Source organism: Mustelus asterias, chromosome 26, assembly GCF_964213995.1.
Source record: "Mustelus asterias chromosome 26, sMusAst1.hap1.1, whole genome shotgun sequence".
Lineage (NCBI taxonomy): Eukaryota > Metazoa > Chordata > Chondrichthyes > Carcharhiniformes > Triakidae > Mustelus > Mustelus asterias.
This window is the reverse complement of record NC_135826.1, coordinates 44,415,049-44,428,856: the sequence shown is the minus strand read 5'-3', so window position 1 is coordinate 44,428,856 and position 13,808 is coordinate 44,415,049. Positions and strand designations below refer to the sequence as shown.

General features: G+C 46.5%; 1 protein-coding gene across 6 annotated transcripts in view; it reads right to left on the bottom strand.

Annotated features, from left to right (window-relative positions):
- The window catches only part of LOC144479655 (tyrosine-protein kinase JAK2-like), a 126,657-nt gene that overhangs the window by 18,175 nt on the left and 94,674 nt on the right, over positions 1–13,808 (bottom strand). For all 6 annotated transcript variants that reach the window (XM_078198643.1, XM_078198641.1, XM_078198644.1 and 3 more), the window contains exons 15-19: positions 12,868–13,006; positions 11,444–11,595; positions 7,059–7,209; positions 5,776–5,915; positions 233–422 (exon numbers count right to left, since the gene is read on the bottom strand). In XM_078198643.1, coding sequence (XP_078054769.1) covers positions 233–422; positions 5,776–5,915; positions 7,059–7,209; positions 11,444–11,595; positions 12,868–13,006 — 772 coding nt within the window. The remainder of the gene's footprint in view (positions 1–232; positions 423–5,775; positions 5,916–7,058; positions 7,210–11,443; positions 11,596–12,867; positions 13,007–13,808) is intronic.

The window sequence follows — 13,808 nt, the reverse complement described above, 5'->3', positions numbered from 1 at the left end:
AGCAGTGCTAACCCACTGTGCCAGCGTGCCGGTGGCTTCATTGCGGTGTCTACTTATGACACTAATAAATAAACTTATACTTGATCTTATGTGTCTTGTTTCTTACGTTTCCACCCCGGCATCGCGGAACCTCGCCTTTCTCTCCTAATTCCTCAATGAAAAGAATTGCTGACGTAAATTATTTTTAACCAAATAGAGAAGAACAAAGAGTGGGAGAAGCGTTCTGGCTCACCGACACTGTAGCAGACCCCTTTGTATTTAACGATGTATTCACTGTGGAGGTTCTTGACGACCGCAATCTCTCGTTCAAAATCCCGAAGGTGCTCTGTCGTGCTGTGCTGTAGCTTTTTCACAGCCACCAGGTCTCCCGTGTTGTCGCCGAGTGGATCGTAACGGCACAGCTCCACGCTGCCAAAGTTTCCCTGCCAATGAGGCAACAGGAGTCACTGAGAAAAGCGGCCTTGGGGCTTGCAAACCCTCCAGGATTGCCCTGGAGTCTCCTCAGGAATTAAAAACTCATCTCTGGGACACAGTTGGGAACAACATCCAGGAGAGAAATCAGAGGGAAATGTTTAAACAGGGAGGTAATGGTTTTTCGGAGTAGAGGTTAACCGAGGCCCAGCCTGGCACCTCAGGTGGATGTAAAAGATCCCATGACACTGTTGGGAATGGGTGGTTCCAGCACAGTTCAAATTCATTGCCTCTATGGGATGTGGGCATCGCTGGCAAGGCGATGTTGCCCATGTCTAATTGGCTCAGAAATGAGGCCTTTCCAGAGGGCAGTTAGGAATCAATCACGTTGCTGTGGGTCTGGAGTCACGTGTAGGCCAGACCAGGTAAAGACGGCAGATTTCCTTCTCTGAAGGACATTAGTGAACCAGATGGGTTTTTTACAACAATCAGATGGCCTGGTGCACAGTGGTTAGCACTGCTGCCTTACTGTGCCAGGGATCCGGCCTTGAGTGACTGTCTGTGTGGAGTTTGCACGTTCTCCCCATGTCTGCGTGGGGAGAACGTGCAAAGGTAGTAATCTCAGGATTACTGCCTGTGCCACGGGAAGGTGAGGGCAGGAATGGAGTGAGGTGGAGGATGAATGTGTGGCTGAGGGACTGGTGCAGGGGGCAGGGATTCAGGTTCCTGGACCATTGGGACCTCTTTAGGGGCAGGGGTGATCTGTATACAAAAAACGGGTGGAACTTGAATCACACGGGGACCAATATCCTGGCCGGTAGGTTGGCTAAGGCTACTGGGGAGAATTTAAACTAGATAGGTTGGGGGGAGGGGAGCTAGAAGAGTTGACTAGGATCAAGGAACTAATTGATGGGGGGGAGGATGCAGGGGTAAGGGGAATTACAAAATTAATGGTAGAGGAGAGGGTGCAAGTGAATGAAGGCGGTAATTTAGATAAGGGAGTAGAGGGAGAGGGTGTTCGCGACTCATCAAAGCGGGTTCAGATAAAAGCTGGAATAAGGACACTTTGCCTGAATGCACGAAGCATTTGGAACAAGGTGAATGAGTTGATGGTGCAAATCAGCACAAGTGGGTACGATCTAGTGGCCATTACAGAAACGTGGCTGAAAGGTGACCAGGACTGGGAGATGAATATCCAGGGGTATCAGGCGTTTAGGAAGAATAGACAGGAAGGAAAAGGTGGTGGGGTTGCGCTATTAATAAGAGATAATATCAGGGTAGTACTGAGGGATGACATAGGCTCTGAGGAACAAAACGTGGAATCATTATGGGTAAAGATGAGGAATAGTAGAGGGAGAAAGACACTAGTAGGTGTGGTATGTAGGCCCCCAAATAATAATGTTGAGGTAGGGAGGGCTATAAACAAGCAGATAAGGGATGCGTGTAAAAACGGAACGGCAATAATCATGGGGGACTTCAACATGCACATTGACTGGCAGACTCAAGTCGGTAAGGGTGGAATGGAGGAAGAGTTCTTAGAATGCTGTCGGGATAGTTTCCTTGAACAGCATGTTACGGAACCGACGAGGGAACGAGCTATTTTGGATCTGGTATTGTGTAACGAGGTAGGTAGAATTAAGGATCTTATTGTGAAGGACCCTCTTGGGTCTAGTGACCACAATATGGTCGAATTTCTGATTCAGATGGAAGAGGAGAAAGTTTGGTCTCAAACCAGTGTCCTCTGTTTGAACAGAGGGAAATATGATAGGATGAGGGATGAATTGGCTAAGGTAGACTGGGAGAGCAGGCTGGCAGGTAGGATAGCTGAGGAACAGTGGAGGATTTTTAAGGAGATCCTTTTCAGTTCTCAGCAAAAATATATTCCAGCAAAAAACAAGGATTGTAAGAAAAGGGAGAACCAGCCGTGGATAACGAAGGAAATAAAGGAGAGTATTAAAATAAAAACAGCTGCGTACAGAGTGGCCAAAAATAGTGGAGAAACAAGTGATTGGGAAAAATTTAAGAAACAACAAAGAGAGACTAAGAAAGCGATAAAGAAAGGAAGGATAGACTATGAAGCTAGGCTAGCAATTAATATAAAAAATGATAGTAAAAGTTTTTATAAATATATAAAAAGGAATAGAGTGGCTAGAGTGAATGTTGGACCCTTGGAGGACGAGAGGGGGGAGATAATAGTGGGAAATGAGGATATGGCTGAGTCTTTAAATAAGTTTTTTGTGTCGGTCTTCACGGTGGAGGACACAAATAGTTTGCCAAATATTAACGATAGAGGGTTGGCAGCAGGAGAAATACTTAATACAATTAATGTTACCAGAGAGGCAGTGCTGGGTAGACTAATGGGACTGAAGGTGGACAAGTCCCCGGGTCCGGATGGAATGCATCCCAGGGTATTGAAAGAAATGTCAGAGGTAATAGTGGATGCGTTAGTGATTATTTATCAAAACTCGTTGCATTCTGGGGTAGTGCCGGTTGATTGGAAAACGGCTAATGCTACGCTGCTGTTTAAAAAAGGAAGGAGACGAAAGGCGGGTAACTATAGGCCGGTCAGCTTAACGTCTGTAGTAGGGAAAATGCTGGAATCCATTATTAAAGAGGAGATAGCAGGGCATCTGGATAGAAATGGTTCGATCAATCAGACGCAGCATGGATTCATGAGGGGAAAGTCGTGCTTGACGAACATGTTGGATTTTTATGAAGATGTGACGAGGGCGGTTGATGGAGGAGAACCGGTGGATGCGGTGTTTTTGGATTTCCAAAAGGCGTTTGATAAGGTGCCCCATAAAAGGCTGCTGAAGAAGATTAGGGCACACGGAGTTGGGGTAGTGTGTTAAAGTGGATTGGGGACTGGCTATCCGACAGGAAGCAAAGAGTCGGAATAAATGGGTGTTTTTCTGGTTGGAGGAAGGTAACTAGTGGCGTGCCGCAGGGATCGGTACTCGGGCCGCAACTGTTTACCATTTATATAGATGATCTGGAGGAGGGGACGGAGTGTAGGGTAACGAAGTTTGCAGACGACACAAAGATAAGTGGAAAAGTGAATCGTGTGGAGGACGGAGAAGATCTGCAGAGAGATTTGGACAGGCTGAGTGAGTGGGCGAGGATATGGCAAATGGAGTATAACGTTGAGAAATGTGAGGTTATACACTTTGGAGGAAATAATAACAAATGGGATTACTATCTCAATGGAAACAAATTAAAACATGCTACCGTGCAAAGGGACCTGGGGGTCCTTGTGCATGAGACGCAAAAGCCCAGTCTGCAGGTACAACAGGTGATCAAGAAGGCAAATGGGATGTTGGCCTATATTGCGAGGGGGATAGAATATAAAAGCAGGGATGTCTTGATGCACCTGTACAGGGCATTGGTGAGGCCGCAGCTGGAATACTGTGTGCAGTATTGGTCCCCTTATATGAGGAAGGATATATTGGCATTGGAGGGAGTGCAGAGAAGGTTCACCAGGTTGATACCGGAGATGAGGGGTTTGGATTATGAGGAGAGGCTGAGGAGATTGGGTTTGTACTCGTTGGAGTTTAGAAGGATGAGGGGGGATCTTATGGAGACTTATAAGATAATGCGGGGGCTGGATAGGGTGGAGGCGGAGAGATTCTTTCCACTTAGTAAGGAAGTTAAAACTAGAGGACACAGCCTCAAAATAAAGGGGGGTCGGTTTAAGACAGAGTTGAGGAGGAACTTCTTCTCCCAGAGGGTGGTGAATCTCTGGAATTCTCTGCCCACTGAGGTGGTGGAGGCTACCTCGCTGAATATGTTTAAAGCGCGGATGGGTGGATTCCTGAACGGTAAGGGAATTAAGGGTTATGGGGATCAGGCGGGTAAGTGGTACTGATCCACGTCAGATCAGCCATGATCTTATTGAATGGCGGGGCAGGCTCGAGGGGCTAGATGGCCTACTCCTGCTCCTATTTCTTATGTTCTTATGTTCTTATGTTCTTATGTTTCCTCCGGATGCTCCGGTTTCCTCCCACACTCCAAAGATGTGCAGGTTAGGTGGATTGGCCATGCTAAATTGCCCCTGTGTCCAAAGATGTGTCGGTTTGGTGGATTGGCCATGTGTGAGGTTATGGGGATAGGGTGGGGAGAGGGCCTGGGTAAAATACTCTGTCAGAGAGTCTTTGCAGATTCGATGGGCTGAATGGCCTCTTCTGCACTGTAGGGATTCTATGATCTTATGATGATGATAGTTGTGGTAGACTGGGATTTTCTGGCCCCTCTCCCCGGCCAGACTCCACCAAAGTTGATGGAGATTTGAATGTCTTGCTGTATCCGATGCAGGGAGACCCCACTCTGGGCCCGGAAATCTTGACCATGGTCACCATTACATAGAATAGATTTACATTCCAGATTTTAAAATTGAATCCAAATTGCACTGGATGTCACAGTGGGATTTGAACCCGTGTCCACTGAACATTAGCCTGGGCCACTGGATTGAAATCATCATCACAACACCATCTTCCTGTAAATCTCTGAACCAACACCATTAAAGTGAATGACCTGGTCATTTATCTCATTGCTGTCATGGACACAAAATGGCTGCTATGTTTAAAGAAACCAAGATGGCGCCGGAGTGAGGCAACTTCTTGCAAGCTGTGCCCAGCACACCTTCCAATTCTATCTTTTACTCTCGTTCTATGCTTCTAAAACTTCATTCTTATTTTTTTAAACTCTACTACATTCTGCACTCTCTTGTTTCGTTCTCTATGAATGATATGCTTTGTCTGTATAGCGCGCAAGAAACAATACTAATACATGCGACAATAATAAATCAAATCAAAGCAAATCAAAGTAATTTCCAAGCTGAATCAGGGTTTTCCAGCCATGCTTGCCCCAAGACTGGAAAATCCCATCTGAGGTCAATGGACCTTTGCATGGTCCTGTCCCACCAGCTACGATTCCCCGGGCGGGCGGGCTGGGAAAATTCCACCCATTGACCGTAAAGCTCTTTGAGACTGTAATGACTTCAATCAGGCCATTGAGGTTGGCCTACCGGAGTATGAACTCCCTGATTAAGAAGTCAACTGATGGGCCAATCTTTGCCTTGTATTTAACCGGGAGTGTCAGTTCCTCTGTTACTCGCGAAGGTAGACTGCTGACTGCGAGCACTCTGTACTGCTGTTAGAATTGTAAATAAAGGGATTTTGGTGAAGGGACTTCTGCTTCCAAAGACTTGTTGCAGAGACATTCGGAGGAACTGAAGGGAGCGATGGAAATGAGCTGAGATCAACAAACCCAGCGCAGGCCAATGTTTGAGAGGTGACCTCCAAGCTCACATCTCACCCTCTCCTCCTCCACCTCCATTTCATTCCTTGCTGAGTTCAGTGCAAATACCTTGCCCAACACTGAGATGAATTTCAGATGCCTCTCTTCAAAGAAACTGGGGTCATCCTGTTTCCTCAGGTCAACAAAGCGCCAGAAGCCGTCAGTACTGGGGAGGTCACTGGGTGAGAGGTCACAGAGCCGTTCATAGTCTGCAAAGAAATACAGCACTGGGGGTTAATGCAGGCTTAAACTCTGACCTTTCACCTCAACAGCCTAGTTCAATTCTAACCTACACTGATGAAATATAAATCTCTGTTTTAAGGATCTTGTGAAATTAATTTTCTCAGTCTCAATAGAAGCTCAGCTGAACTGTCAAACTGCCGCTGATTTGGAACCAAATATTCATCAATGGCAACCTATCGAAGCCAAAAGGTTTGCAGTCAAGGAGTGTTTGATGGGGTCTTTGTATCTAATCAAGAAGGCATTCAGCATGCTTGCCTTCATCGGCCGGGACATTGAGTTTAAAAATTGGCAAGTCATGTTGCAGCTTTATAGAACCTTAGTTAGGCCGCACTTGGAATATAGTGTTCAATTCTGGTCGCCATACTACCAGAAGGATGTGGAGGCTTTGGAGAGGGTACAGAAAAGATTTACCAGGATGTTGCCTGGTATGGAGGGCATTAGCTATGAGGAGAGATTAGAGAAACTTGCTTTGTTCTCACTGGAGCGACGGAGGTTGAGGGGTGACCTGATAGAAGTCTACAAGATTATGAGAGGCATGGACAGAATGGATAGTCAGAAGCTTTTTCCCAGGGTGGAACAGTCAATTACTAGGGGGCATAGGTTTAAAGAGCAAGGGGCAAGGTTTAAAGGAGATGTACGAGGCAGATTTTTTACACAGAGAGTAAGGGGTGCCTGGAACTCGTTGCCGGGGGAGGTAGTGGAAGCGGATACAGTAGTGACTTTTAAGGGGCATCTTGACAAGTACATGAATAGGACAGGAATAGAGGGATATGGTCCCCGGAAGGGTAGGGGGTTTTAGTTAAGTCTGGCAGCATGGTCAGTGCAGGCTTGGAGGGCCGAAGGGCCTGTTCCTGTGCTGTAATTTTCTTTGCTCTTTGTTCTTTGTTCTAATCTCGTGCTGTACCTGTTCTGAGAGTGTTGATGGGGACAGTGTCGAGGGAGCTTTACTCTGTATCTAATCCTGTGCTGTACTTGTCCTGGGAGTATTTGATGGGGACAGTGTAGAGGGAGCTTTACTCTGTATCTAACCCCATGCTGTACCTGTTCTGAGAGTGTTGATGGGGACAGTGTGGAGGGAGTGCTGAGTACCGATTTCCAAAGCCGGTTACCTGAGGTGTTCAGTCGGTTGAGTTCTCTGATGATCGCTCTGAACGATGGCCGCCGGTAGGGCAGGTAGTTCATGCACTGATTGATGAGGGTGGCAAGTTCAGTCCACCTGGGAGCAGGAAGCTGAAGGCCGTCTTCATAAAACTGTAGCTTCTGTATGACACACAGGGCAAAAAACAATCCTAATAAAACATCATTACAAATCATGGCCCCCGCCGCCCCGGTGGTTTAGTTTTCTGGCAGCTTCTACAGTCTGCCTCTGATCTGCTTCAACAGATTATTGCCTGGGTGGTCAAGGGAAAATTCTCCCAGTCGGAAATCTAATAATTAGTCCACACCTGAGCTAGTTGTGGCAAGGTCTGGTTTGATTTGATTTTATTATTGTCACATATATTGGTATACAGTGAAAGCCATGATGTGGAGATGCCGGCGTTGGACTGGGGTGGGCACAGGAAGAAGTCTCACAACACCAGGTTAAAGTCCAACAGGTTTATTTGGAATCACAATCTTTCAGAGTGCTGCTCCACTTCTTACTGTGTATTGGGATACAGTGAAAAGTATTGTTTCTTGCACGCTATACAGACAAAGCATACCGTTCATAGGGAAGGAGGAAAGGAGAGAGTGCAGAATGTAGTGTTACAGTCAGAGCTAGGATGTAGAGAAAGATCAACTTAATATAAGGTCTGTCCATTCAAAAGTCTGATGACAGCAGAATCATCGAATCGCTACAGTGCAGAAGGAGGGCATTCGGCCCATCGGGTCGACACCAACTCTCTCTGACAGAGCATTTTAACCTGGCCCACCCACCTGCACTATCCCCCATAACCCCACATATTTACTCCGCTAATCCCCCTAATCGACACATCTTGGGCAATTTAGCATGGCCAATCCACCTAACATGCACATCTTTGGACTGTGGGAGGAAACCAAGGCACCCGGAGGAAACCCACGCAAACATGGGGAGAATGCGCAAACTCCAGGGAAGAAGCTGTTCTTGAGTCGGTTGGTATGTGATTTCAGACTTTTGTATCTTTTTCCAGACAGAAGAAGATAGAAGAGAGAATGTCCGGGGTGCGAGGGGTCCTTAATTATGCTGGCTGCTTTGCCGAGGCAGCGAGAAGTGTAGACAGAGTCAATGGATGAGAGGCTGATTCAATCCTGCTGTCCATTGAGTTGCTGTGGCTCAATAGGTAACTCGCTGCCACCCCAAGCCTCACCCCCCCCCCCCCCCATCCTCCACCCCAAGTCAGAAGGTTATGGGCTCAAGCCCAACTTGAGAGATCTGAGTACTAGACTGACACTCCTGGTGTAGTATTGAGGGAAGGCCACACTGTCAGAGCTGCTGACTTTCAGATGACATATTAAACTGAGGTCCTCTCTGTACAATCCTATCACTGGTGGACGATGGCACAGTGGTTAGCATTGCTGCCTCACAGTGCCAGGGATCCGGGTTCGATTCACTGTCACTGTCTGTGCGGAGTCTGCACGATTTCTCCGTGTGGGTTTCCTCCGGGTGCTCTGGTTTCCCTCCACAGTCTGAAAGACGTGCTGGTTAGGTGCATTGGCCATGCTAAATTCTCCCTCTCTGTACCCGAACAGGTGCCGGAGTGTGGCAACTAGGGGATTTTCACAGTAACTTCATTGCCGTGTTACTGTAAGTCTACCGGTGACACTAATAAATAAACTTAAAACATTGATGTAAAAGATCCCATGGTATTATTTTAGACACAGAGGAATTCTCCTGGTTTATATTGATCACACAATAGATTGTCCGACCATTATCACATTGCTGTTTGTGGGATCTTGCTGTGTGCAACTTGCCTGTTGTGTTTGGTCCGTTACAACAGTGACTAAACCTCATTTGCTGTAAGACACTTGAGTAATCCTGAGGCTATGATAGGTGCAATGTAAATTCAAGTCCTTCTATTGGAATAGAGGTTCATTCATTGACCTTGGCAAGCTTCGGGTAAATCAGAAATAGAGCAAAATCAGCCGGGGTCCTTCTCCGAGTTTATTTTTAGGGAGCCCTCTTGGAATGTATGATACATGTAGATATTACATCAGGACATTGCCCGAGTGATACTGTAATAGATCGAGGGCAATTCCTTTAACTATAAAGGCTTTCATAGAAATCATCATCATATTGCCAACTAGTATGTTTTTAAGGCAAGAATAGATAAAGGAACTAAGGGTTATGGTGAGCGGGCAGGTAAGTGGAGCTGAGTCCACGAAAAGATCAGCCATGATCTTATTGAAGGGCGGAGCAGACTCGATGGGCCAGATGGCCTACTCCTGCTCCTAGTTCTGATGTTCTTATGTTCTTATTTAGGGGGAGGTGATGGCCTAGTGGTATTATCGCTAGACTATTAATCCAGAAATCCAGCTAATGTTTTGGGGACCCGGGTTCAAATCCTGCCACGGCAGATGGTGAAATTCAAATTCAATAAAAAAGATCTGGAATTAAGAATCTACGAATGACCACGAAACCATTGTCAATTGTCAGGAAAAACCCACCTGGTTCACTAATGACTTTTAGGGAAGGAAATCTGCTGTCCTTACCCGGTCTGGCCAGAGCCACAGCAATGTGGTTGACTCTCAACTGCCCTTGGGCGACTAGGGATGGGTAATAAATGCTGGCCAGCCAACGATGCCCATGTCCCACAATGCCAACACAATAGTTAAGAAAGCCCACCAACGCCTCTACTTTCTCAGAAGACTAAGGAAATTTGGCATGTCCGCTATGACTCTCACCAACTTTTACAAATGCACCATAGAAAGCATTCTTTCCAGTTGTATCACACCCTGGTATGGCTCCTGCTACGTCCAAGACCACAAGAAACTACAAAGTGTCATGAATGAAGCCCAGTCCATCACTCAAACCAGCCTCCCATCCATTGACACCGTCTATACTTCCTGCTGCCTCGAAAAAGCAGCCAGCATAATTAAGGGCCCCACGCACCCCGGGCATTCTCTCTTCCACCTTCTTCCGTTAGGAAAGACACACAAAAGTCTGAGGACACGTTCCAACCGACTCAAGAACAACTTCTTCTCTGCTGCCATCAGTCTTTTGAATAAACCTACTTCGTATTAAGTTGATCTTTCTCTATGCCCCAGCTATGACTGTAACGCTACATTCTGCACTCTCTCCTTTCCCTCTTTATGAACAGTATGCTTTGACTGTATACTTTTCGCTGTATACCAATACATGTGACAATAATAAATCAAATCAAACCAAAATCAAATCACAAATGAATAAAAAAATGTACAGGTATAACAAGGTAAGATTAGACTACAAGTGCAACTGCTCTTCTGGACTCCTGGGTTCCTTCTGTCAGTCCCTCCTTGATCCATGGTCCTTGCCCTCCTGTTGATTGGCTCAGTTTCCTACCAAAGTGATCCATTGGGTCCTCGCAGGTTACGTGGCCCTTGGGACACACCCCACACCCCCCCTCCCCATGACCCCCCCCAGCCTTCAAGGGCCACGCTACCTCCCCCAATTAGGCAACCGTAAACGTTCAGTGATTACACTTGCGTACGAATGCTGGGCACCTGTGTGGGATTGGAAAGTGTGGTTTGTACCCCAGCATGAAGCAAGAGTGGAATGGAAACCACAGCCTAACTGCTCCATCCTCGCTTGTGGCTGGGATTATCCGGTGCCACTGAGAGTGAATGGAGTTTTGGCTGGGACACCAAATGCTCCATTCTTGCAGACAATGTGTCCCGGAGAATCCCACTTAATTTGTTAAAAAGGGAGAAAAAAGAAAGAGGGAAGGCACAAAGACTGAAGAAACACTGAAGGAATAAGTAGTATTTGCGCACAGTATTCTAATATTCTTTGTAACATACACAGGGGCTGCCCCTCCATTGTAAGTAACACACAGGATAAATGCTGTTTCCTGTAATATACACAGAGTCTGTTATTCTATACAACGTACATAATATCTGCTGTTTCCAATAGCATTCACAGGGGACGCTATTCCCTATAACATAACGGGGACTAATATCTTTGTAATACACATTGGGACGAATTTTCCTGTTCCGCCTGCCATGGGAATTGGAGTGGGTGAGGGACAGCCGCGGAAAGGTGTGTTGACCACGGGTGGGATTTTCTGGTTCCGGGGTGAATGCAGCCGGAAATTCCCGCCCATGTCCGTTATTTCCCTCTGATATATAAAATCTTGCTATTCCCTTGAATATATACAAGAGCTGGCTATTCTGAATGATATGATAACTTGGGCTTTGGATTTTCTTATCCTTAAAAGGCTACAATGGCCAATTTGTGTTCTCGATCTCTCCCAGTGTTGCACAATGTAATTCTTTGCTGTTGAATAGCTGCGGAACGAGATCTATTAAAATGTTGACCAGCTAAAAGAGGATGATTCCATACCCGTGTCGGCTCCATGCTGGAGAGAGGAAGGTCTCCCCCACTGAATATCTCCCACAGCGTTGTCCCAAAGCTCCACTTGTCCGATTCCACAGCCAGATGATTGGGTTGGTCAATGCACTCGGGGGCAGCCCAGGGAATCCTGTCGATTCGTACTGCAGAGAGAGAGGGAGGTCACACGTCAGCCTCACCTTTAGTTATGAGGTGTTTCCAAAACTACGACCTCCACCGGCGAAGGAAACACAGGCACCGGATGCGTGGGAACACCCCCCCTCCCATATTCCCCTCTGAATCCAGCACCATCCCAACTTGGACAGAGATGGCCGTTCCTTCATTGCTGGGTCTAGGCCCGGGATCACTGTACCTAGCATTACAATGGGAGCACGTTCACCACATGGGCAGCGATTCGGGAAGAAGGCTCACTCTCTCCTTTTCGTGTACCAATAGGGATGGGCAATAAGTGCCAGTCCCGCCAGCAACAATCCCCACATCCAGGCTTTGCTTGAATTTACTTCCAAAAGGGCATCAACACACACCTGTCATATTAGAGTCATAGAGGTTTACAGCATGGAAACAAGCCCTTCGGCCCAACCTGTCCATGCCACCCAGTATTTACCACTAAGCTAGTCCCAATTGCCCACATTTGGCCCATATCCCTCTATACCCATCTGACCCATGAAACTGTCTCAATGCTTTTTAAAAGACAGAATTGTACCCGCCTCTATTACTACCTCTGGCAGCTTGTTCCAGACACTCTCCACCCACCGTGTGAAAAAATAGCCCCTTTGGACGCTTTTGTATCTCTCCCCTCTCATCTTAAACCTAAGCCCTCTAATTTTAGACTCCTTTGGGGAAAGATGTTGACTATCTACCTTATTTATGCCCCTCATTATTTTATAGACCTCTATAAGATCACCCCTAAGACTCCTACGCTCCAGAGAAAAAAGCCCCAGTATATCCAGCCTCTCCTTATAACTCAAACCATCAAGTCCCGGTAGCATCCTAGTAAATCTTTTCTGCACTCTTTCTAGTTTAATAATATCCTTGCCATAACAGGATGACCAGAACTGCACACAGTATTCCAAGTGTGGCCGTACCAATGTCTTGTACAGCTTCAGCAAGACATCCCAACTCCTGTACTCAATGTTCTGACCAATGAAACCAAGCATGCCGAATGCCTTCTTCACCACTCTGTCCACCTGTGACTCCACTTTCAAGGAGCTATGAACATGTACCCCGAGATCTCTTTGTTCTGTAACTCTCCCCAACGCCCTACCATTAACTGAATAGGCCCTGCCCCGATAGTTCGCTGATATTATTCTTTTCCCCAGCATTCCTCACCTTGACGGGCAAACTCCTCTCCACCAATAAAAAAAGCAACCTGTTGGTTGCTGTGAATTTCAGGCCAATCTCCCCAATCCTCTTACCTTCAATTGGCAGGACCGTGATGCTGACTCCAGGGTCACTCAGTTTGATGAAAGGAGGAATCCCGGTCACTGCGTCTCCTTCACGTGTCAGCAGGACATTCTTTGCGCAGACGTTGCCATGGACAATGTGCTTGTCCTCCTGTGAAGGTGAAGGCCTCACGTTAGCAGAATCCTCAGCACTGGGTCGGAGGTAGTTGGGTTGGGGAAGGGCACTCTTGACAATCTGATGGTTCCTCAGCGAGGGAGATTTCAGAGGGTTATACAAACAAGACCGGATACAGAGTACTTTCCAGGCTTAGAGGGTGAATGAGAGCAGAAACGGAGGGAAAATACAGAATAGATGCCTGAAAGTATCTAATGAAATATCTGAGCTCTGACGAAGGGTCATTGAGGGAGTGTGTGTATGCTTAGCCCTGTTTGCTTCAGTCTATGCAAATACTTCATTTTAAGATGGTTCTGCCCATGCACAATTATATTTCAATGCTAGACTGTAGGGGTTAACTAACTGGGCTAAGCTGACCCATTGAAGCCAACTTGACTACATGTAGCATCAGAAGGCATGATGGGTTAGCTAAACATTGACTGCATTCCTGAAGGGTACACAGTGCAAGCAAACAACAGTTTCCCACCACAGCAGCTGCAAGGATTGTTTTTCTAGTTGAAGACAGCATGTGAAGGACACTTCCAATAACAAGATAAGGGTTGAAATATATTTTGGATTTTAGAGTGTGTGAGTTCAGTTCAGTTCAGTTCAGTTTAGATTCCGTCCATTTCGGTGTGTTTTTTTTGTAGAGGGTGTGGTCGAGAATCCAGTCTGCAAGTTCACGTTTTTGCTATTGTCATGTTAATTCTTTAAGTTATTTTCAATAAAAGAAAACCATTTCAAAACTCGTACTAGTGTGGTCCTCTCGACTCTTCAAATGAATGAATGGACCCAACAG